This window comes from Carassius carassius, chromosome 49 (assembly GCF_963082965.1).
Source record: "Carassius carassius chromosome 49, fCarCar2.1, whole genome shotgun sequence".
Lineage (NCBI taxonomy): Eukaryota > Metazoa > Chordata > Actinopteri > Cypriniformes > Cyprinidae > Carassius > Carassius carassius.
This window is the reverse complement of record NC_081803.1, coordinates 10569167-10592554: the sequence shown is the minus strand read 5'-3', so window position 1 is coordinate 10592554 and position 23388 is coordinate 10569167. Positions and strand designations below refer to the sequence as shown.

The 23388-nt window shown below is 38.2% G+C and overlaps 1 protein-coding gene across 2 annotated transcripts in view; it reads left to right on the top strand.

Annotated features, from left to right (window-relative positions):
* LOC132132904 (rho guanine nucleotide exchange factor TIAM1-like) overlaps nucleotides 1–23388 on the top strand; it is a 57288-nt gene that overhangs the window by 7673 nt on the left and 26227 nt on the right. The window contains exons 1-4 of one of the 2 annotated variants that reach the window (XM_059545468.1): nucleotides 1163–1367; nucleotides 18949–19039; nucleotides 20101–21043; nucleotides 21877–22354. In XM_059545468.1, coding sequence (XP_059401451.1) covers nucleotides 20111–21043; nucleotides 21877–22354 — 1411 coding nt within the window. In that variant the 5' untranslated portion in view covers nucleotides 1163–1367; nucleotides 18949–19039; nucleotides 20101–20110. Of the gene's footprint in view, nucleotides 1–1162; nucleotides 1368–18948; nucleotides 19040–20100; nucleotides 21044–21876; nucleotides 22355–23388 lie in introns of those variants that run through there. The other variant, XM_059545469.1, reaches the window with a different exon arrangement.

The following is a 23388-nucleotide window of genomic DNA, read 5'->3' as shown; positions in this document are numbered from 1 at the left end:
AGCCGCCCTCATCTTAAGCCTGACCCAGGGAAACTTTTACCAGAATTACAACCAGACTGACGCCTCTGTGTTTTTCACTGTTTACTTGTCATATCTGCTTGTGCACGATATGAAGTGTTTGTTTATGTGTAAATCTATATAATAAACTAGTTTGTAAGTTTAATACGCATTTTCAATAGTGTCCTAACTTTGAACTCTTTTTGTTCTCTGGCATAACAGCATGAATGTGTTGGTTTTGTGGCAGCTTGTAGAGGAAACACTCAAGGAATGCACATGCATACATACAGTACACCTATGGTTTCTATTCAGTAGGTTTTAGCACTAGTTAATCATCGACCACTAGTTAATTGTGCAGCAGTGGCTCCCAACAGCGTGCCATGGTTTAAATCAAATAAAAATGAGGTTTTAAGGTGAAGTTCCATTTGTTCAGTAGATAATATATCTTAGTGTTGATTGTTCAGTGCAACATTGAAATGATTGTGTTTCCAAAATCTGGGCTGCATATTATGTGACATGAGAATATTGGCATCTTTTTTTTTTCAACATAAAATTTTCCCAAGCATTATTACAGACAAATAACAAAAAAACTTTTAAAGTGTAGTTAGTTTTAACCGAGACCATAAATTTGATTATGTTTTAATGAACCAATATTAGAAAAATGTTTGACATATGCTTTATTAATTTTACTTATTCTATTTTATTTTCACATAATACCATAACATAATGTGTAAATTGTATTTTTGATTTTATTTCATTTTACCACAACTTGATGAATGTAGGCTATATAATGCATTTTATTGTATTTTTACTACTATAAAGTGAAAAACATTGTCTTTTTTTTTCTTTTTTTTATATGCTGTGGTACTGTGTATGTATGTGCTTGTTTGGGTCTTGTGTACACAAGTATGTTATCTTAGGGGCTCACATGCAAGCAATTTAAAAGGAAACGGGGTGTCTAAAAGCTTAGGGGCAAAGACCCAGGCTGCGTGCTGACAAATACTGTTGATCCAAAGGAGGTGAAATGAGAGAGAGAAAAAGAGGGGGAAGAGTGAGGGGGAGGTGAGAAGGAGAGGGGGAGGAGAAGCAAATGAAGGAACAGGGAGGGTTGTGCAAATGGGTGAGAAAGAGAGTGAGAGAGAGTGCACACACCCCTTTCTGCACTCTCAGTGGACAGACTCATCCTCACATGGTTGGAGTGAGTGTGCTGTGTAGTTCTAAAAGACATGAGACACAGGGGCATGCAGGATTACAGCCAGTACTTGGAGGAGACATTACCTGTATAAAATACACATGAAGTACACATTCAAACCACTAATGTTTGGATACTTTATGGAGGAACAGCAACGGACCTAGGATTTACCTCTAAGGTATGCCACACTATCTACTGTTTCCATGCTATTTTTCTATTTTTCAGAGATGTCTTTGCAGCTGGAGATTTATGTCTGTTGGACTTTCACTGGGTCCCCTGGGACAGTGCTTGAGTGGACTGCTGACAGTGATAAATGCCACACTGCTTGGTTAATAAGGTTTACTTGCCATGGAGTCTTTGAAAGTCTGTCTTGTGCGCCTTTGTTGGACAATCAATATGCTGTGTGTGTCTAAGTGTGTATGTGGGGTTTGTTTTGAGAGGTCTCAAAAACAAATGGTTATGTGGTCGTAAAAATCTTTCATCCAGACAGAAATGTTTGGAAGCCAAGGAGGAGGATCCATCAGTGTATATTCTCTCTCACATTCTGCCTTTGTGTGTGCATGTGAATATTTTCACTGGACAGAGTAAATCGTCCAAGTTTGCTGTCTATTTTTGCAGTTCTGTCATAAATGATATTCTGTATTAACATGTTTTTTAAGTTGAAAACTTGAATGACAGCATGCTTTAGTTGTGAAAGTATTGTATGTACAGATCTGTCAACTTGAGTTTTGTCTATAAGAGTGTCTGAAATGTTTTGCAGCCTTGTTAAGTTCTGCTGTGTTACCTCATGAATAATGTGTCTTGTTTAAAATTTTTATTGTTAACCACCAGAGCTGCTCCAGGATAGTGTTTATATATATATATATATATATATATATATATATATATATATATATATATATATATATATATATATATATATATATATATATATATATATATATATGGTTTATTAGGACACAAATGTGTTTAATAACATGGGAACTACCATGTTAACATGGTTTATGAGGACACTTCCTGTGTCTCCATAAAACAAAAGGCTTACAGAACATACAAAATGGTGTTTTATGAAATAAAAAAATTGTTAGTAGTTTTCTGTAAGGGGTAGGTTTAGGTGTAGGGTTGGTGTAGGGCGATAGAAAATACAGTTTGTACAGAATAAAAACCATTACGCCTATGGAGAACCACAAATACAAGTGTTTGTGTGTGTGTGTGTGTGTGGTCTACAGTTCTGTGGAATGTGATTCATTGTGATTAGATGACTGAAAAAGCAGCTGAGCTTAGATTCTGAGGAAAGAGGAAAGAAAACAGACAGCAAAGTGAAATGTAAATAAGATCAAGATGACATACTGTACAATCAGACCTAAAAGAAATACCTAGATGCAGTGGACCACTAATATTGATACCGGTCTGTCTGGGGTCAGAGCGTTACTGATGTGGTTCTCAGATGTTTCCAGTCAGACAGAGATGGCACACGGGGTGCTAGATTCCTCAGTCGCCTGAGGTCTCTCAGCAGTCTAGTGGCTTTATGAATGAATTACCGTAGTGTGTGTTGTGGAGGAACTCAGATGGGTCAAACAAAGACTCTTGCATACTTCAGTCTAGGAGCAAACAATGAACCACACAATTCCTGTACCACCATATCACTGACTTTCCTCTCAGGATCACACTGGACAGAGGGTACATGTCTCCTTTAAGAACTTATATCTGGATTTTATCCCTTGCGTCTGTTTTGTTCCCATCATATGCTGTTTAATCTACAGTATGGATTAGACTCAAAAAATATACTCCTTCCTTTAAAACGGGCTGTTGGCACACAGTCAGATTGATTTCAGAGGCCAGTAGCTTTTGTGTTTTGGGTCAGTAAGTAGCGGACAAGATTGTTCCTCAAATACTGGGCATTTGAAAAGTAAAAAGTACATTAACATGTAAAATACAGGAAATTCTTTGGGAATTGCAGACCTTGCAATAGTTGCTGTTTGTGTGTTCAAACATGAGTGTGTTTCAGTATGCTTGTACTTTAAACACTTTATTGGTCTAATATGATGCTGTATTTGTAAGAAGTGTGTTTGTCTATGTGAAGGCTTAGAAAGGCAATCTTGTTGTTTTGCTTTGTTTGCACTGTACGTATGTTAAGTGGAACTAAGTAACAGAATGGGCCTCAGGGCATTTCTTCCTTCTTCTGCCCCACTGGAGCAGAGGGCATCAGGGTGAAAAATGGGGGGTAGAGAAGCTATATGTGTGTGGGGGGTAGGAAATACGGCTTAAATGGGTCACAGCATCGCCACAGCATGTTTAAAGTATACATTAACAAAGCTAATGAAAGAGATAATGAGAGAAAGGCGAGGCTTTGTGTTCATTAAAAGTGTCTGAATTAAAACAAAAAAGGAGAGAGAGATATACGCACTACCATTTAAAAGTTTGGAGTGAGTATACAATTTTTTTTTTTTTTATTTGAAAGAAATCAATACTTATTCAGCAAGGATGCATTAAATTAATAAAATGTGTAAAGCAACAAATGATAAAACTTTCAGCAAGATAGAAATAGACATTAAGGCTGTGTTTTTGTACAGACAATGGATGGTGATGGTGAATATGGAGATCAGAGCATTGACTGGTTTCTGTAGCACCTGCATTTTAAATATTTCAAAGAGGTTAGGAAATTGTTTTGAGACTTTTTTTTAAAGGCATTTATCTCTAAACTTGTTACCGATACTCTAAAGTAGTTTCATACTATTTTTCAAGCAGAAATCAAACACACGCAGTCATTGTTCTCACTGACAGCTCATGAATACATGGATCAAACAAAAACTGCATAACCATTATGGATTATATGTGATGTTGTGCCCTCTATAAACCCATCAGGAACAGTCTGTATTATATGAGATATTCTAATCCTCATGTTAGATGTGTATGTGCGAGACCTGACAGATATTCCCCATTGCTAATGTGTGTTTCTCAATGCAGCGTGTCCTCTATTCATTCAGCATGTCCTCCTCTTCAAATATTAGCACTTGATTGGCTGTTTAAATGTAGACCCACAGGAGGTGATGAGGGGGTAATGGGAGAAAAAAAAATGAATTAGAAACATACATTTGTGGCTTTGTTCGACAAATTCTGTGTCTGTGTGTGTGGACAGCTTTTTCTATCCTTTTCACATTTAGCTTCTATTAAAGGCATGTGAGTAATACGGCATTATTGAAAATAGAGTGTTTTCCCCAAGTATAAAAACATGCATACAGTAAGGGTGTGTGAATGAGTTTTCCTGACGTTTGTATATGTCATGCCTTTTTATGATGGATGCAAGAGGTATCTTCTTGTCTAAATCCTGTATAACCAGAAAAATTACATTTCTAACCCAAAGGCAGGAAGACACATGCATTAATGTACTGTTTCAGAAGTCCCTTTCCATAAGGAAGTGATTTTTGCAAAGCCAAAAGAAAAACAAAGTGGCTGTACAATTGTGGATATAGGCAGCATATGCATGTGTGTTTTAACTCTAGAAAGGTGATCTCTGTGTGAGGAAGTGAACTCAGGAAGTGGTGAATGGACTGTTAACACCTAGATCAAGAATCTCTCTTGAGAGTCAACTATTTATTAAGGAAAATCCGTAACTATTTAACCATTTCAATTTATGAGTCAAAACAAAAGACTTGATCTGACAAATTTCAGACCACTTCAGTCTTCGACGATCTTTAGACCTCAAGCCTGTTGAGACAGGCCTTACAGCTGCAGGCAAACCACAGATTACTCATTCACTAAACGACTTTAGTGAGACAATTGACAAGAATAATGTTGAAGAAAGAGAGATAGGGAGAATAGAAAAGAGAAGGGGGGGTTGTTGGGAATTAACCACGTGAACCTTTGCACTCAGCTAAATTTTCATTAGTCTGATAGCATCAAAGAAAAGAGACACTCCGTTCTTGAAAGAACAATTCACCCAAAAGTGACATTCTGTCATCATTAACCTTCATGTTGTTCCACACCTGTATGACTTCCTTACTTCTGGAGAGCACAAAAGAAGATCTCACCAGAAAAGTTTGTATGGCTTCAGAAGAATACATTTACTATAGTTTAGTAGGTTTTTTTGTAGTCAGTTTCAAACTTGACAGGCCTGGGCTTCATTGACTTTCATTGTATTAAAAAGTGTTCAATGTAAATGATGACACAATTGACATTTTTAGATGAACTGCCCCTTTAATGCTACTTAATCACAGTTGTCCCCATATCTGTCTGTGACTAACATCCTTTTAGTCAAAACACAAAAGAGACTCCCCTTCAGCAAGGGTCATCAGGAAGAAAAGATTCCTGATTGCTCTCAATATCCTCCACTGACCTGGAAAAGATCTGATCTCGGTCTGAAAGGAGCGACTGCTGTGGCATGCTGGTCTATTTTACTTTCCAAATTAGTTTTCTTTTAAGCAGAGACCTGAGTGTCTTCATTCTTGCCTAGTGGCATGCAGGTGCAGGTTTTGTTGAGCCTCTTCCGCTTGTTTGGCACAAGGGAGAGATTGTGTGGATAAAAGCAGCCTCTTGCTTTCAGCAAAAGCTTTTTTCTGTGATACCAGCTCCAAATGCACAGGCTGTGCAGCTTCACCATGGCTTTTACATACAGCAGGGTCAGAGGATTACAATAATATAAAATCACACAAGCCTGCTGCCCCGGGCACCGTGGTCCCATTTGAGAAAGATTAAACTCTTCGTGGTGAGACGCATGTTATCTTTTTGTAAGCTTGATGATGCAAGTTCTCCAGGCAATGTGACATAAAAAAATATCACAGATGTAATCTTGGCTTCAATTTTTGTGTTCAACTTCACTAGAACAGGAACTAATTCTACATATTCTGCTGTAGAAATAAATTTGTTTTCCACCCTTGAGGTTCACTTATAATGTTAGTCAAAGTTGTTGAACCAAAAGTAAAGTCATAATTATTACTTTAGTACATTTAAGAACAACAGTTTTCCATAGTGCTGTTAAAAATAGAAATAGTAGGTTGTGACTAATTATCGCCTGTGGGGGTACCTCAAGGCTCTGTTTTGGGGCCTTTTTTGTTTTCTTATTATATGCTCCTTTGAGAGGATCTGTTGTTTAGAAACAAAACATTGTATAATACTGTTATGCAAACAATGCTTAGTTCTATCTATCACAACATCAGTTGTAATTCTGCCTCTACAATCTCTATTAAAAAAAATCAAATTTGAGTAACTATGTTTTATTTTATGCCATCTCAACTCTATACTGTATAGTGCCTAATATGTAAGTCATATGTTAAGGTTCTCATAGACAGGGCATTCATACTAGCAATATTTAAATTAATAATGTTTGTGAATTAGTTTCCACAAATGGTTTGTGTGGACTGGGAAGGGAACTTTGTGATTTTAAAGGTAACATAAAGTTGTATTTCTGATGTATATAAAATGCTTAGATATGATCATATCAGTACAAACTTCTGTACAAATACAAATTGCAGGATTTTGGCAGAGAGAGCAGCCTTCTCATAAGCAGTCAGTTAAGTGGGTTCACTGCTGACACACTTTGATGAGACACCTTCTGTGGGACATGACAGCCTGCTGAGGGGGAGAAAGTGAGAACTACAGTGTATATGACTGTGAGTTGTTTTGGCCATATACTGGTGGTATTTGTGTGTGAGATAGAGATGGTTTTCAAAGCACAGGTTGGTCAGCAGTAAGTCTCACTCTGAATTGAGCCTAAATAGTGTCTGGCACTGATGTGGTAATGGGGTATTGATCTGTAAGGGTTTGGCCGATGGCGTGTGTGTGCCTCAGAAATAGCTCTATTGTGTCTCTGTGGTAAAAGGCTGAGTGTCACTAGCACACATACACACAAAAAATACCTTAATGAAGAGATAAGAGTCATAGCCTTCCAATCATATAGAAATCATCCAGCACTGAGGTAAATCTAGCTTTACTTCATCCAAAACTACAAACCAGTGTACATTCATGGGAGGCATTGACAGTTCAGTTAAACTTGTAAAGACAGATTAAGAGAATGGAACAATGTAGAAAAAAATAACATTATTACCTTTTATTTTGTATTTTATTTTATGTTTTAAGTTTTATTTTGTCTATCTTTCATTGCTAAATGAACCTTATGCAATAAACTAATTTGTGCTTTTATTTTGCCTTGTTCATCAGATCACCCTTGACTTTATCCAGCAGTACTGGTTAGCCAGTACTTTTAATTTGACTTTAAAAATAAGAGAGATACATTAATGAAAAAAGAAATGAATGAATAGTCTGAAAGCTATTCTTCTAAAGAGCTTTCTTTCAGTCTTTGCTTTTGTAGTTTGTTTAGCTCTCTTCTGTTTGCATGTGACATTCCTGTCTTTTCATTGCCCAAAGCAAAAGCTCAAGTCTTTCAACTCCCTGTCCTTTTTTCCTTCATTTCTTGAAGGAGCACTTTGTTTATGAGATTCTGCTTGTTGACGCAGGTGCAAAACAAATGAATCTACAGAATAAGAGAGTGGAAGAATGAGAGAATGACAGAACCCCGACGCTCAAAATTATCCCTCTTTCCCAAACAAGGTCTCTTAAGGTCCAAAATATGGCTTGAGGTCTTATGAACACACTAATTTCCTCTCTCCAGACCTGTCAGGGCTTGTAGGTTGTTCTCATCATGTGGAAGTTTCTGTCCGTTGGGCTCAGGTGTGCTGAGGAAGGGTGATAGTGCACCGGTGTGGCTTTCAGTGCCGCCTCCAACCCATTTTACTTTCCACTGGGCCTTCCTGCCAGACAAGAAGAGCTGTTGGCTTTGAGCCAAAGTCTTATGCCCCCTCTCATTCACTGTCAGCAGCGGGAATCCCAAAGCTATGAATGCGTGTGCTTGTTCTGGATGTGTGAACTGCCAGCATTAGTGGCCATGCTCTCACACAACACTTGACACAAGATACACGGTGTGCTGAGAATTTGTTCAGCCTGAGTTTGCCATGGTGTTACAGACTGGACATAAAGAAAACTGTCATCTTTACAACTCTTTCCACAATGAAAAATGACATTAGTGGCCTTGCAGTCAGCAAATATCTAACTATGTTACACTGTGGTGCACATACGGTAAACGCAGGTTTGAACCTGACCACATCTCTGTATTAAAAAGCAACAAAGGATTTATTCGAACAAGCAACTAAAATCATATTATCACCCTAAGTACAACAAAAATTATTTTTTATTATGTTTCAAACTTTAGCATTTATTTGACTTTTTTATTTTATTATTTAAAATGTATTAACTTTATGAAATATTTTATTTTATTTTACCATTTTTATCATGTTGCAGTGAACCAGTATTTTCTCTTCAGTATTTTCTCAGCATTGTGAATCATTCTCAATGATCAGATCTAAAGTGTGTTTTTTTATTTTTATTTTTTTATTAGTATGTTAATAAGTCATTACTGCATGGTATAATGGTGCCTTTCTTTTTATTGGTCCTTCAGAAATCATTTTAATATGCTGATTTGCTGCTCAAGAAACATTTCTGATTATCAGTGTTAAAAACAGTTGTGCTGTACAATATTTTTGTGGAAAATATGATACATTACCATTCAGTCTAGGGTAAGATTAAAAACATAGCCTATATAAATTAATACTTTTATTTAACAAGATTGCATTAAATTAATTTAAGTGACAGTAAAGATATTTATACTTTTCACAAATTATTTATATTTCAAATAAATGCTGTTCTTTAACTTTTCATTCATCAAATAATCCTGAAAATAAAATAAAGTAGGGCCTATTACAGTTTACACAAAAATGTTAAGTTTTCAGTATTGATAATAATAAGGAGCATAATAATTTATCACAAATAATAACTGAGCAGTAAAACAGCATATTAGAATGATTTCTGAAGGAACATGACACTTAAGATAAATTTTGAAATAATTTTTAAGTGTAAACTATTTTAAGTGTAACATTTCATAGTATTAATATTTGTTACTGTATTTGTGATCAAATACATTCAGCCTTCTTTCAAAAAATAAATGAATAAAAAATCTTAATTATTTAAATAATTTGACCGCCAGTGTGTGATGCATGTGAAACAAGCCATCAAATTATATTTTTTATTAGGCTATAATTCCTTATCATGGCACTTGATTTACAATGTTCTAGAGTAAGTCTGAGAATGATATTTTAAGATATAGATTTACAATCATTTACTCTTATCTTGTGACGTATGACATAAATGGCATATAGGGAAGTCATGGCCTAATGGTTAGTGAGTTTGACTCCTAACCCAAAGGTTGTGGGTTCGAGTCTCGGGCCAGCAATACCACGAGTGAGAGGCCCTTGAGCAAGGCACCGAACCCCCAACTGCTCCCCGGGTGCTGCAGCATAAATGGCTGCCCACTGCTCTGGGTGTGTGTTCACTGCTGTGTGTGTGCACTTTGGATGGGTTAAATGCAGAGCACGATTTCTGAGTATGGGTCACCATACTTGGCTGTATATCACATCACTTTACTTTATATGAAATTCGAAAATGCCAGAAGTAGTTTGTATCCCTGAAAACTAATGTCTGACATTTAACTTTTTTTTGTCATAAACAGTTGACAAATATTTCTGAATCGTCTTGCTATTCAGCTGCTTATATCTTACCTCAGCTCGCATTCAAATGCCACACAGCTCAGCATCTGTATCCTGCCTTCTTCGATTTGATTGCCTGTTTCAAACATTTTGCACCACATTTTGCAGCATGCTAAAATAATATGAATATTTTATTCAAGTGGGCCGATGAAAGGCTATAGGCTACGTACATTTACTAACCTATAATTCATTCTTTATATTTACATGATGGGCCCACATTGTAAAGCGGCTAACGGGAAAACTCCCGGTGCTCCAGATGGCACGTTGGCAACTGTGTGTATGTAACATCACACATAAGTGTCTGCAGCTGTGTCCAAATCGACTATTTTTGCTCCCTCTTTCCACATATAATGAATTATGGGGAATTCACTGTTGGAAATACTGATAGACTGGCACAGCACACACACACACAAATATATATATGGTTATATAAAATGCCTTGGTCATTTACGTTGTCTTTTATGTTTAGTTTTTTTTTATTGATTATATATAGTATATAATGAGTTTTAAATGTTGTCTCTTTCTATTTTGTTATTTAAGCTTTGAATGAGAGAAGAGAACACAGTAGCATCCAGACACTCTCATCCACATTCATCCTTTTGTCTCTTGCCCTCTCAATTTCTCCCTCTCTCTCTCTTTCTCCCAGACTGGCACTATTTGTTCAAGCATGTCACTGGAAGTGTGTAAAAAGGTGAGCCCTTCAGCCAAACATTTCTTCCCTCTGATCAGTGAAAGGACCCATCTGCGGTCCTCCTCCTCCTCTTCTCTTCCTAGATGTCATCACTCCATTTTCCCCAGACAGAGGACACAATTAGCCCCATTTACACTCCATTTCCCCCAACTTCACTGCCTCTAACCTGATAATGACTGGTGCATCTAGATGAATTAGGATGATGGCAATGAACTGTGTGTGGGTGTGGAACATCAGGAAATAGAGATGAGTGTGGCCATAATGATAAATCTCACACACACCTGAAAAAATATAGTAATATGCCATGAGAGGCCATGCGTTACAGTGATTTCACTGTGGGTACGCGGTGATGTGAAGTGGAAGTAAAATCACTGTAACACATGGTTTCAAGTGACTTACTGCTTTGTATTAAATGTCAGCACCAGCAAAATGAATAAAAAACATAGATGTTCCATTAATACCTTTTACTGTTGCCAAGCAACATAACCTCTCGCATTAATATAGTCAGTTGCATTACAATGCTTTGGAACGTGGCTCATCCAATCAGAATTTAGAAAATAATGTCACATTTATTTATGTAGCACCTTATACAGTATAGATTATTGCAAAGCAGCTTCACATTAATAAACAGGAAAATAATGTGTTAATGCTGTAAAATTGATCAGCTATGCAACAAATTCAGTTTCAGCTATATGAACGAGCTCTACAAAAGGCAATCATGTAATTATTCAGAAACCTTCACCACATCAGCACAAATCAGCACAAATATACATTATCATTGTGAACGTAGGAATATAATGGATGAAAATTGAATAAAATAAAATAATAAAAACTAACTAAATAAAATGGTTCTTATGAATATCTCAGCACTTTTGCTTTAAAACTTTGCACATTACTTTTTTACTAAGGCAATATCAACAAAAGCACACATCAGAGAGATAAACGTGACTTTAGACATTGAGACAAAGTGTTTGTTGGGTCTCCCGAGAGCCTATATGGGCTCCCCTTCTCAGTCAGGCATGGCTAGCTTATTTTACCGACGTAATTATGGAACAGCAAACTTTGTCACCCCCTCAGAGAGGTTTAAATGGGTTAAATGAGACCAGCAGACAATATATGCTAAGCTCTGTGTTGAAGATGAAACACCCTTTGAGGAGCATACAGTATGGCTGCTGCACTTAGAGAAAGGTTTATTTGAGACACAGTAGGTTCTCGATAGGGCTTGTCCTGATCCAACTTCATCCGCAGGTCAGCAGCCTTCTGAAAGAGAGATTTGAAAGGTCCCCCAAGGATTCTGAGAGAAAATCAGGCACAGCTCTGCTTTTATTTGTTGTCAATCTGAGGTTTACATTTGTAGATTACGGTAGGCCAGCATTCACATGAACCAATCCCTGAATTACTTTTTCATAAAAACTTTGAAGTCGAACAGTGTGAATTTTTTAGAAACCTGATCACCTCATTGGATTGCAATAAATTAGAATTTTAGATGATTTTAAACTACCATTATTTGACGTCAACCTGATCAGCATGTGATGTCACTCTGGTATATTATAAGTATCTCCTCTTTGTTCTTTCATCATCACACTATCATTAACACGTCTGAAAGGCTTAGATAACATAGCATTCCAGGTCAAGCTGCAATATTGAACAAGAGAGAGGAAACCAGTCTGGTGCTCCCAGAGGAAGTTACCACAATCCTCCTCCACTCTGACCGGTGGCAGACAGATTTTCTATAAAATTCACATTATAGATTCACATTATAGACCTATTTGTTCTTGTGCTCTTATAAAAGAAGCAATCGAATAATAACATAAATGATGATAATGCCACACTAGAAACCAAGAAAGACTGTCTGAGGTAGACGGGGGGTCAGACGCACTGGTGGTCTGCGTTTGAAGCATCAGCCTCACAAAATGTGTTCATTGAGCTCTGCAGATCACAGACACGGTCAAGAGCCCGGGGACATGATGGGGGAGTCCTGTCACTTAATTTAGATTAATGGACAGTTTGTATCTCCTGTCCTTTGAAGATCTTCAAAAACTAGTCCTAGGGAAATGGTTACCGATGCTACCATGCTGAATGGTATACAATAGGACTTTCCTTTGTCTGACACTGGAGAAACATTTAACTGAGATTTTGTAGTTTGACATGAATGACTGAGCTATTAAAGGTTTTGGACTTTATAAGGATGTTGGATATGAGATGGGTGTTTAAAATATATATTTTTTTAAATGCTTGATTTTGGGGGCTTTGTGCTACTGTTTTGGATAGGACAGAGGTAACAGGAATGAATGAATAGCAGTGGGGGGATGGGATTGGGAAATGACCCCTGGTAGACTCGGGTCAGCAATTCGGAAGTGCCACAATTTCAATAAAAATGATTTATTAATCAGTGTACATATTCACTACTCTTTAATATTGTTTAGATTTATTATTTTTGTAATATAAGATAATATACATTATTATATGATATTATTGTTACACTCTTTTATAATTTTAAAACAAAAGTTTAGATACTTAATAAAGTCATGTTATTCAACATTATTTTCCTCTTCAAGAAACTGACCTTTGTGAAAATATTCTTGTTGCACTGTTGTTATTTTTGGAAGCTTGTTTTTCTCTCTCTTTTCTTGGAAAGAAGATGTTAATCTTTTCATCCTGGTGTAAATAACGGTTCCATACCTTGATAAAAGTAGCAAAACTATGTGAATACTTCAGTACCTGTGGTGATAAGCTTATTATGAAGTCTCCTCTTTAAATTCTTCTTAACCCCTCTTACTGTCAGGCTCTCTCTTGTTCTCTGTCACTCCCTTTTCTTTTCCATAAGTCCTAAGGGTTTTTCTTCATGGCTTTCAAGTCCCTCTCATCTTAAGCTAAGTTGGTCATTCCCTGTCAGGAATCCATGTAAAAATGTGAGAAATGGGGAGAGTCGCCTATGGGCAGGGTGGGTTTCAGGGTTTTGGGTATTGTTTAAAGAGACATGCACCAATTAGCAGTGAATGTGCATGAGCTATTAGAGGGATCTTAAATTGGTTTTCCAGGCACCAAGAAAAAGGTCAACACTGTTACAGCAGGAATAGATATATGGAGCTCCCATGAAACACTCAATGGGATTTTCACCATCAGCACTGTTTTGAAAATGACCTGCTGTGTTTTCATCTCAAGTTTAGTTCTGCATGTTTTAGTCAAATAGTTCTTAGGTGTGTTGACTAAGCAGAATTACACTTGTTATGAACAGAAAACAGAGCAAAGGATCGGAGGAGAAGAGAGAGAGAATATTTTTCTCTTGTTCAAACAAGGTTAAAGAATAAAAGAGAAAGACTAAAAGAAGTGCATCTATAGATCACACCACACAAAAGAAAAAGAAAAAAGATGTCAGGGCAGATGACTGAAGGGAAGGAGACATTTGTATCTGATACCTGAGAATCGTGTGTGTGTGGGGGGGAGGTGGGGTGGGTGTGGTTGGGTGTGTGTGTGTGTGGTTGGGTGTTAAAGGGAAGTGTGTCTGGGTGGGGACTGTGTTAAAAGTGTAAAATATTTGGTGGCCGTTGTGGCAGGAAAAAACATGTTTTCTCTCCTATTGCAAGGAAGTCAGAATAGACATGGTGATTGTAAATATAAACAAAACAAAGCAATTCGTTATTGTGCTAATGAATTATGTACTTTTTTTGCAATGAATTCTGCAGAATTCAATTATCACATAACTGGTCATCATTTTCTCATAATCATATGCTGGTATAGCTATCAGTCAAATATAAGACAGGGTTGGTAAAATATGAAAATGTTTCTGAAAGACATTTCGTCTGCTCAACAAGGCTGCATTTATTTGACCAAATATACAATTACAAATGTAATGATTTTTTTTTTTTGTGATTATTCCAGTCTTCAGTGTCACATGATCCCCCAAAAATCATTCTAATATGCTGATTTGATGACCAAGAAAGAATTATTATGTTTATCAATGATGAAAAAGTTGTGCTGCTTAATATGTTTGTGGAAACAGTGATAATTATTTTTTATTTTTTTTCCAGAACTCTTTAATTACTAGAGACCTCAAAATTTATTTGAATAGATATGCTTGTAACTCAAATAATTTTCTAAAGAAATTATTCTTATCCCAAAAATATTGGCATATTTACAACTAAGGTTGCTACTGAGATGGTCTTAATGAAACTGATGGCCAAATAGCATGTCAAGTAATTAAATTAAAATTGTTGCAATATTCACAAAACTGGTTTATTTTATATCATAAAATCAAACTGAAATAGAATATATTGTAAGCATATGATACTATGACCCAGCACTAGTAGGCTATATATGGGGTGATCAGTCAGCTGAGACAGACAAAGACAGTGTGGGCAGTGATTATTCCATCTAAAGGAAAAATGGAGCATTTCTAATCCAGTCTTTCCTGTGCTCATTTACTCACTTTCTGTCTGTCTGGGTGTGCAGTAAAAAGCCCTGTAGTCTTCCTCAACTCAGTGCAGCAGTGCTGGGCTTTGGGGAGATTTTAAACCTTGCTCTTTGCCCCAGGCCTTAAACACAAGCAGCAGAAACAAAAAGACTAAGGACTGGACAAACGGGAGCAGGTTTAGGGAACGAGAATAATGCATTTGGGTTTGCTTCCCCCTCACTTACAGCAGTCATCACTCATTGCTTTTCTTTGTCTGGTGAACAATCTTTTTGCTATCTTCCCAGTGCTTTTTTATTTTTATATTATAATATCTGACTGAATTAAGTTTGCTGACTTTTCAGAGTTTATTTGAGGATGCAATTTTGCCGTAGTTGTTCTCAAGCAGGCCTGTCTGTGCTTTAATAATTTATGTGATAAATGGAGACATTTCAGATGATTATACTTCAGTAATGATATATTTTGTGACTCGTCGCTCCACTTTTGAATTTACTTTCAAAGAACGTTATTCATTTCACACCCACTTATACTTCCTACCATCTGTTCACACCGTTTTGAGAGCTAGAGGAAGCTTACTGTATGCTTCAGAACTATAAAGTATTTTATTAGCTCCCATATTCCTTATAAAGGTTGAGAGTGTTTTGTGTCACCTGTAGGACTGTAGTAGTGTGAAATAGATGGAGAAAGCTAAAGAAAGCAAAGCTGTGATAACATGCTTTTTAACACTCGACTCGTGCTGGTGATCTATTCTACAGCCTCTCTTTCTCCTCAAACAAAAGAGTATCGGAGGGAGGGTAGAGTCAGTCCGCTTCATTATTCTGTTACAATGCACACCCTCTTCACGGCCAAACATTAGCTTTACACAATACACTCATCTGCAGAGAGGATGGGGGGAGAAAATATTCACAAAGAGGGGGACGGGACAGAATGAAGGAGGATGACAAAAAGAAATGTGACATGAAAGGAGGAAAGACAAAATATGTTGTTAAAGACAGAGTAGGAAAGAAAAAAGATCATAAATGGAAGATTAACAGGTTGAAAAAAAAAAATATATATATATATATATATATATATATATATATATATATATATATATATTAATAATAATAATACATGGAAGATAACCTGAACGAAAAATTAAAGGAAATTAAAAAAGAAATTAAACAACAAACTAAAAAAACAGTAGAGGTCAAACAAGTAGAAAGAAAATTAGAAAGAAAAAGACCAACACTATGTAATCATTTGTTTGGCATATTTCTCATATACTTTTGTAGCAGTATTCATACTGTTGTGGAAGCGGAGGTGAGATCAGAGAGTGTGAGCTGGGTGTGTGTGCTTTAATAACAGAGCTCAGGCTAGCACTTCCTCCACAGTGAGGGAAGTAAAGTGGAGGAGGTGTCCTCCTAAGTGCCTGTGATTAAAGTTTCACAGTGAGACACTGCAAAGCCCAGCATGCTATTCCACCACCACATACCCTTCCTCCATCCTCTCCACCTGCCTCTACCCTGCAGGAGACGTCCTGCTCCTAGATAACAAAACATCTAGTGCATTCGCAATCAGCAAAAATATATATGAGCATCTTAACTCACGTTTTCGAGTTTTATGCAGTAATCATCAGTGTTGTGCTAGCATAGGGTATTTTGTCATCATGCTGAGATTTCTCACACATTATTACTGCTGAATCCCAGTATCATGTATAGGTGAGGAGTGGGAGGGAGGGAGAGAGAGTGGGCAGCAGGTCGCTCGGTTCATTTGCTGACTCGCGTTTGCCGCTCTGCTCATCGGGATCACAGTTTCTCACATCGATTATCACTAACCTTTTGGTTATGACTAAACTGACATTTTAACTGTAGATCCCCACTGAGATATTCCATCTGGAGTATGTTTCAAAGCTGAAGATTTGATATTTTATGGAATCAGATCAGATGGTAATATATCTGTGTTTGATTAGTGCACATATGCTTATATACCATCACAGCCCACATTAAGAGGAGAAACAGACAGTGGAAATTCTCTTTAAGGCAAATGTCTGAAAGGTTGTATTTAGAAGTTGAACGCCATCACAATGTCATAATTACAAATTTTCTTTGAGCCCCAAGTTTCCAAATTAGGGGCATTTCAGTGAGAATATATAGCAGACTATAGACCCAGCATTTAAAACTAGCTATGTTGGATGCACATATAACAAACGAATACATAACAATTCAGTTTACAGCACATTCATAAACTGAATAAAAACATGAAAAAAAGCAAAAACACACCTGATGCACACAATTTATTTATAACTCCTTTTAAGTGTAGTTAAATAAAACCTTGTTGTATACTTTGTAAAAAAATAAAATAAAATAAAAAGGTACATCGCCATCTTGCTCTGAACAAAATGATTTAATGCTTCTGACCCCATAAAACTTCTCAACTCATAAATAAAAGCTTACCATAACGATTTGATTGCACCATATGCTTATATTTCATAAAATCTGACCAAAATTTTTTTAATTGGTTCTTCTTTAGCTTAAATCTGGTTGAAAGCCTCTGTATACTGTCGTACTACGAGACAGGGAACATTAAGCGGATTATGAGCAACAAAGCAGATCGAAAGCATTTTTGTAATACACACACACATATGTGTGTGTGTGTCTGTGTGTGTGTGTGTGTGTGTGTGTGTGTATACAGTATATTAAAGCTGACAGGATAGCAGATTTACGTAATATGTGCAACTCTAAGAATAGCGTGAAATGGGAACTCATAGCTATTGCAAAACCAATTAACTTTCCATCATGACTGAATATGCTTTTTATCACAGCAAATTTGGTCCTCTATTCCACCCCACTGAACATCACACTGGAATTGTTGATATAAAAACTTAAATATTATGTGGAGGACAATTCTAATGGTAGAAGTATGAAGGAGTGGGCACTGATCAGAAGTAGGAACAGGGATATAAAGCGGGAGGACAGAGCTGCGAAAACAAGTGAAGTTCAGTGAAAAATGGGGTCAACTCTGGTTTATGTAACTCTACAGCAAGGTTGAGTAGACTTACTTCAGTGCAGTATTGAGTTTTTCTACCGCTGCAGCTCTCATGTTCACAAACAAACAGCCGACTGTCATCCTGAGAACAGAGATCATCAGATGGGTCTCTGTCTCTCACGTTATTGGCCTTAAGGTCTTGCTGACCCTTACTGCTGAAGCTGGATGTGATCCAGAGACATACACACTGACCCCAACAAACACATGCACACATGCTTCTATTACACACACTGTTTGTTTGATTAGAAAAAAACCTGTTGCCGCCAAGAAACAACAAACAGGCACACAACAAGAACTTACACTAAAAACTAGATTTGTGCAGTTTTTATTCATGTAAACTTGTTGGCACAATGCTAGAGTATCACTAAGGTGGTTGCATACTAGTCCAAGTCAAAAGAGCCCACCTCAAGTCTCTAGATATGGCTTGAATACGTCCATCTATACAAATTTAAATGAATCCAATGTGCTATCACCACTGGAAATTCTTTCTCTTCTTTTCCCTAATTCTCATCCTTTATTTCTGTGTCCTGGTTATTGGCACAGTATAACTGTGTTATTCTGAGGCTAATCTGTAAAGTGCACTTGGAGTGTGTAGTCTGAACTATCTTCCCATATTTATACCTGCTGCAGTTTGAAGATGAGGCTTTCTCTCTGCTCTTCTCTCTGGATTAGAAGAAATTAGGTCAGATTGGCATTGAAGAACATTTAACTGGGTTCAGCTTTAAGACTACTGCTGGGTGCCCTTGATCTTCTTCCATAATTACTGTATTGTTGGCTTCTTAAGGAACTGAGATGAAAATTCTTCCTCTTGTGCAGCAGTGAGGGTGTGAGAAGTATTGTTGTATAAGTGTTGTGCACATTTTTGCGTCCACACCTTGGAACAGGTTAGCTGTCCTGTTCTCATATGTGTCTTGTAATCCAACCATCTCATACTTAAAAAACCCAAAAGCTAATGAATTTCATACTTTTGAACAACTATTCTTGTGTCTAGACCTAATCTTTTTCTGTTCCTTTGTTTAAAATGCTTCTTTTTCAGGGAAAACTACTAGAGCTGATCAGGACCATGAGGTCAAAAAATGAGGATATGGCTGTATGGAAATGCATCTGATCCACTGGTTCTGCCTCAGGTACTGCTGCTGTCTTATCTTATATACATGACTACAACAATAGAATCAGGGTTTTGAACCTAGTGATCTGCCTTGCTGCCGATTGCAGCAATTGAGTTCAACAAAGTTGATTAGCATGCTGCTAAGTTAGTGATAAGATACTCTAAATTGCAAGAAATTCAAAGCACTCATAAATATTGGGAAAAATTATGCAATTCATTAACTACTTTCAGTAACATAAACTGGATAAAAGATAATTGAATCTAGTATTTAAGTTTATCAATAATCAATATTGGTCTCACTTAACCCAGCATCTGGTATTCAGTTTTCCCCAAAGCTTATCACAATGGGAATTAGAACGAGTACATTATGGGATTGGCTGTTATTGGTTGTGCAAAAATATCTCTCATGACTATTCCCCTACACATTTTTTTACATGCCAAAGTGGTTTCATAAAAATAATTCAAGAAACGATACACAATAGTTTTCTATAATGAATTCCTGTGTCTTTCTTATGACTATTTTGTCTGAATTTTACTCTAATTGAACCGTTCCAACAATTTCAAGAGGTTATAGCTGCGATACACAAATGGTGAACTCTCTAATGGAGGTCATTGCAAAAATCCTCTGATGTTCCCACCACAAGGGTTTGAGAGGTTTCACATCTCACTCCTTCGCTCACTCTCTCGCTTTGTGTCTACAGTATGTGTGCGTCAGAGATATTTCTGGTATTATGCTCTGGTCACATGCTTTTCAGCTCTCACTTTTAGAGAAGGTGAGACTGAATTTCACTTCTGTATGTACATCCTCTTTTATTTGGTTGCTTTCTCTTACTGCGCTGTAAAAAAAATTCTTAACATTTACCCCCTTACATGGACTCAGCAGGTAGGCTACTTTGAAACTGCAAAGGTCTCTTTGGAAGAATGTGGTGATTGCTGGGCAGTCAGGTTTGAGAGCCCCAAAAACGTGCAAATCTGTATTAGAAATGTCACACAGGCATGTACAGACCTCTTGCTAGTAATTGGTGCATCTTCATCTGTGTAGGCATGTTGTATATCTAACCCATGTTGTGTCTTCCATAGACGTTAAACCATGGGAAACATAGAGAGCCAAAATGGAGACCACGCCTACTATGGTGAGGGGCAGGGCCAACTCTCACGAAAGCATATGACCCGATCACTTCGCATCTCTAACAAGCAGTCTCGACGATCACGTCACGCCTCATCCAGCAAGGCTGAACACCGCAACTCTGAGACCAGCACAAAATCCAGCAGCACCCCTTCCATCCCACAATCCCTGAGTGAAAATGGCCTGGAACCTTTCAATAAGAAGAATGTTTTGGAGGGCTATGGGGGCACCATTTGGGTGGGGCAGATGGCAATGAACTTGTGGCCGATGTCCTTCCACGACAACATGGGGGATTCAACCACCACGCCAGGTTCTGAAGATGGAGTGGAAATGGACACAGTGGTGGCAGACAGTTGTGAGGATGAAGGACTTTTAACAGGTGAGGACACATATCTGCAGAGGACCAGAGATGGACCTCGAGAAGGTGGCAGTTTCAAGAAGAAGCGCTCCAAATCTGCTGATATGTGGAGAGAGGATTCCATGAAGTTTTCCCTGTCGGATCTAAGCCAAGAGCACCTGACAAGCACAGAGGAGATTATAGGGACAAATCAGAATGAAAACAAAAGCTTCACTAACTGTGGAGGACGCCATCGCACCTCCAGCCCACGGACACTCGAGTCTCACTCAGGAGAGAGAGCCAACTCTTTAGATGAACTTTGCACACAGAGACTACCTCCTCTTCATGGCTCCCACCATCTCTATAACGGTCACAATTCTGAGAGGATGGAGGGGGGCATAATGAACAATGAGATCTTGTCTCCTGCGGAGGAAGAAGGGAATGGATATGGAGCATACACTCTTCCTTGTCGTCGTTCTCACTGCCTGTCAGAAGGACTGTCCAATCATCAGACTACCATCTGCTCACGTATGCAGGGACGACGTGCACAAACAACGCATGTGAGTTATGTCTCTGACACAAGGTCTTTCCACATCCTTTGAAAATAAAGACAGGCAATGATTTATCTTCAATATCTCCAGATTGTTATGAATGTTTTTGACCACCTTGCCTATTTCCGAGGTTCTAAAGTTCCCTGGTGTCATACATTTATTGTAGAACCTAGTTGGTAGTTTAAAGTAGTTGACGAAGAAATGGATAATGAGCTTATGGAATTCTCTGAGGAAACTCTTTTAATTTCAAGTCTCCTACTTTTAGCTAATAAAATGTGAAAGATAAAGCACTCTTGGGTCTTTAAAACCAAATTCAGATAGCTTTTAACTTTCACGTTTGTGCATAGTTGATGTGATCTGTCTTTGGTTGTCAAAGAGCTTCCGACTTTGAAAGGTCTCAGGGGATACTTCAGATGTTCCCTGAGCCATGCTCATGCCTTTGACAACTACTTTGGACACCTGTTCAGAGCACTGAGTGTTTTTAAAAATATGATATTTCCCATGATCTACCTGCAAGGAACTTCAGTGTTTCTGTGTTGACAAAGGGAAGCTGCACTTTCTCCTTAGCATGTCTTCCTGTTTCTGTTCCTCTTTCATGCAAAGGTAAACAAGTTGAGAACAAACACAGATTAGTCTCTTTCTTTGTATCTGTCAAAAGGGGAAAGAATGAAGAGCCATTTAGCAGCTCAGTGGAAGTCTCTATTACAATTTTTATGAAATGTCAAACTAATGTTTGGGGTAAAATTCTGAAAAGGAATTCTTGTTTGGAGGGTGTCACAAATGATGTGCTGTACCTGTAGTGACATCTTTTGTCTCTAGTTACCTGTTCTGTTTGCATGAAGGATATCACAGCCGGTGAGGGCAGCGAGTATGGAGACAGCGGTATTGATGGTGGTGTAGCGGAAGTGGAGCATTCCTCACGCCATTGCAAGACCATGTCTGCGTCCTTCTCCGTCTACTCTACTGCTAGCGGAAGCATCTTTGTGGGAAGCGACAGTGGCAGTAGCAGCGGAGGTGGAGGAGACCGTGAACGTCTACCAGGTGGAGATCTAGGTGTATACGAGAACTTCCGTCAGGAGCTGGACTTGAACTCCCGACAGACGCGGGAATGCCTCGAGGAGGCCAGTTCGGCTGCTAGTGATGAGAGAAGCAGTGGAACACTAAGCTCCATTTACCCCTCAGACATTCTGCTTAGCATGGTGCAGGGCACTGTGCGGAAGGCCGGCATACTGGCTGTGAAAAACTTCCTGGTGCACAAAAAGAAGAGGGTGGAGCCAGCAGCAAAGAGGAAATGGAAACAGTACTGGGTGTCACTCAAAGGTGAGACTTAAGCTATGTTTGAAATAGCATATTGCTACTCTTACTATTTCTGTTCTATCCACCAAAAGGTGGATATTATGTGTATATTGTGCATCATTTTCCTGTACGACCTCTTCCATTTGATCAAATTGGCAGTAAAAAAAAAGAAGCACACTTGATGCACAACTCCTTGACCCTGCACCAAAATATCATGCACCTCCTATTTGACATCAGGGTAATCACACCAAACCCTAATACATTTATTTTCTAACTCTGAAATTTTGAATCAGGTTTTTCGATGCTAGTAACCTTGCAACGACTATTCAATCACAATCTAATTTCTCTGGGCCATTTCTTGTCACAATTGTTAATGTAAAAAGAAAACAAAACAGCATCTGAGACATTACCGTCGATTTGCCAGCAGCCATATCACCCTGGAGCCAAAGACCGATTTCCCAGTGAAGCTAAGCAGGGCTGAGCCTGGTCAGTACCTGGATGGGAGACCTTCTGGGAAAACTAGGTTGCTACTGGAAGAGGTGCTACTGAGGCCAGCAGGGGGTGCTCCCCCTGTAGTCTGTGTGGGTCCTAGTGCCCCAGTGTAGTGATGGGGACACTAGGGCTGTCACTTTTGAGAAAAATCAAATTCGAACGGATATCGAATATCATGCAATGTATTCGAAAATCTACGTGACCCCCCCCCCCCCCCCCCCCAGCATGCATAAATAAAAACACCGTAGCCTAAGGGCCGTTCACATATCGCGCCTAAAACGCGTGGAAAACGCTAGGCGCACCGCATTCTCCTTCTCCAAAGCGCTCGGGGCAGTTGCACTCCTGAGTAGTCTGAGTGGAAAAAATGAGCACGTTGCACTGCTGACCGCGTCGCTTTCATTATGAGCGCGCATACCTTAGAAATAACGAACATGAGCGCACAAAAGACGCGATATGTGAACGGCCCCTAATGGAGATTCCATCACAAATGTTTAACAGCGAGTCAGTAAACAGGACTATCTGGATTATTTATTTTTTTTAACTTAATGTTTGAAACAGCAGGTTAT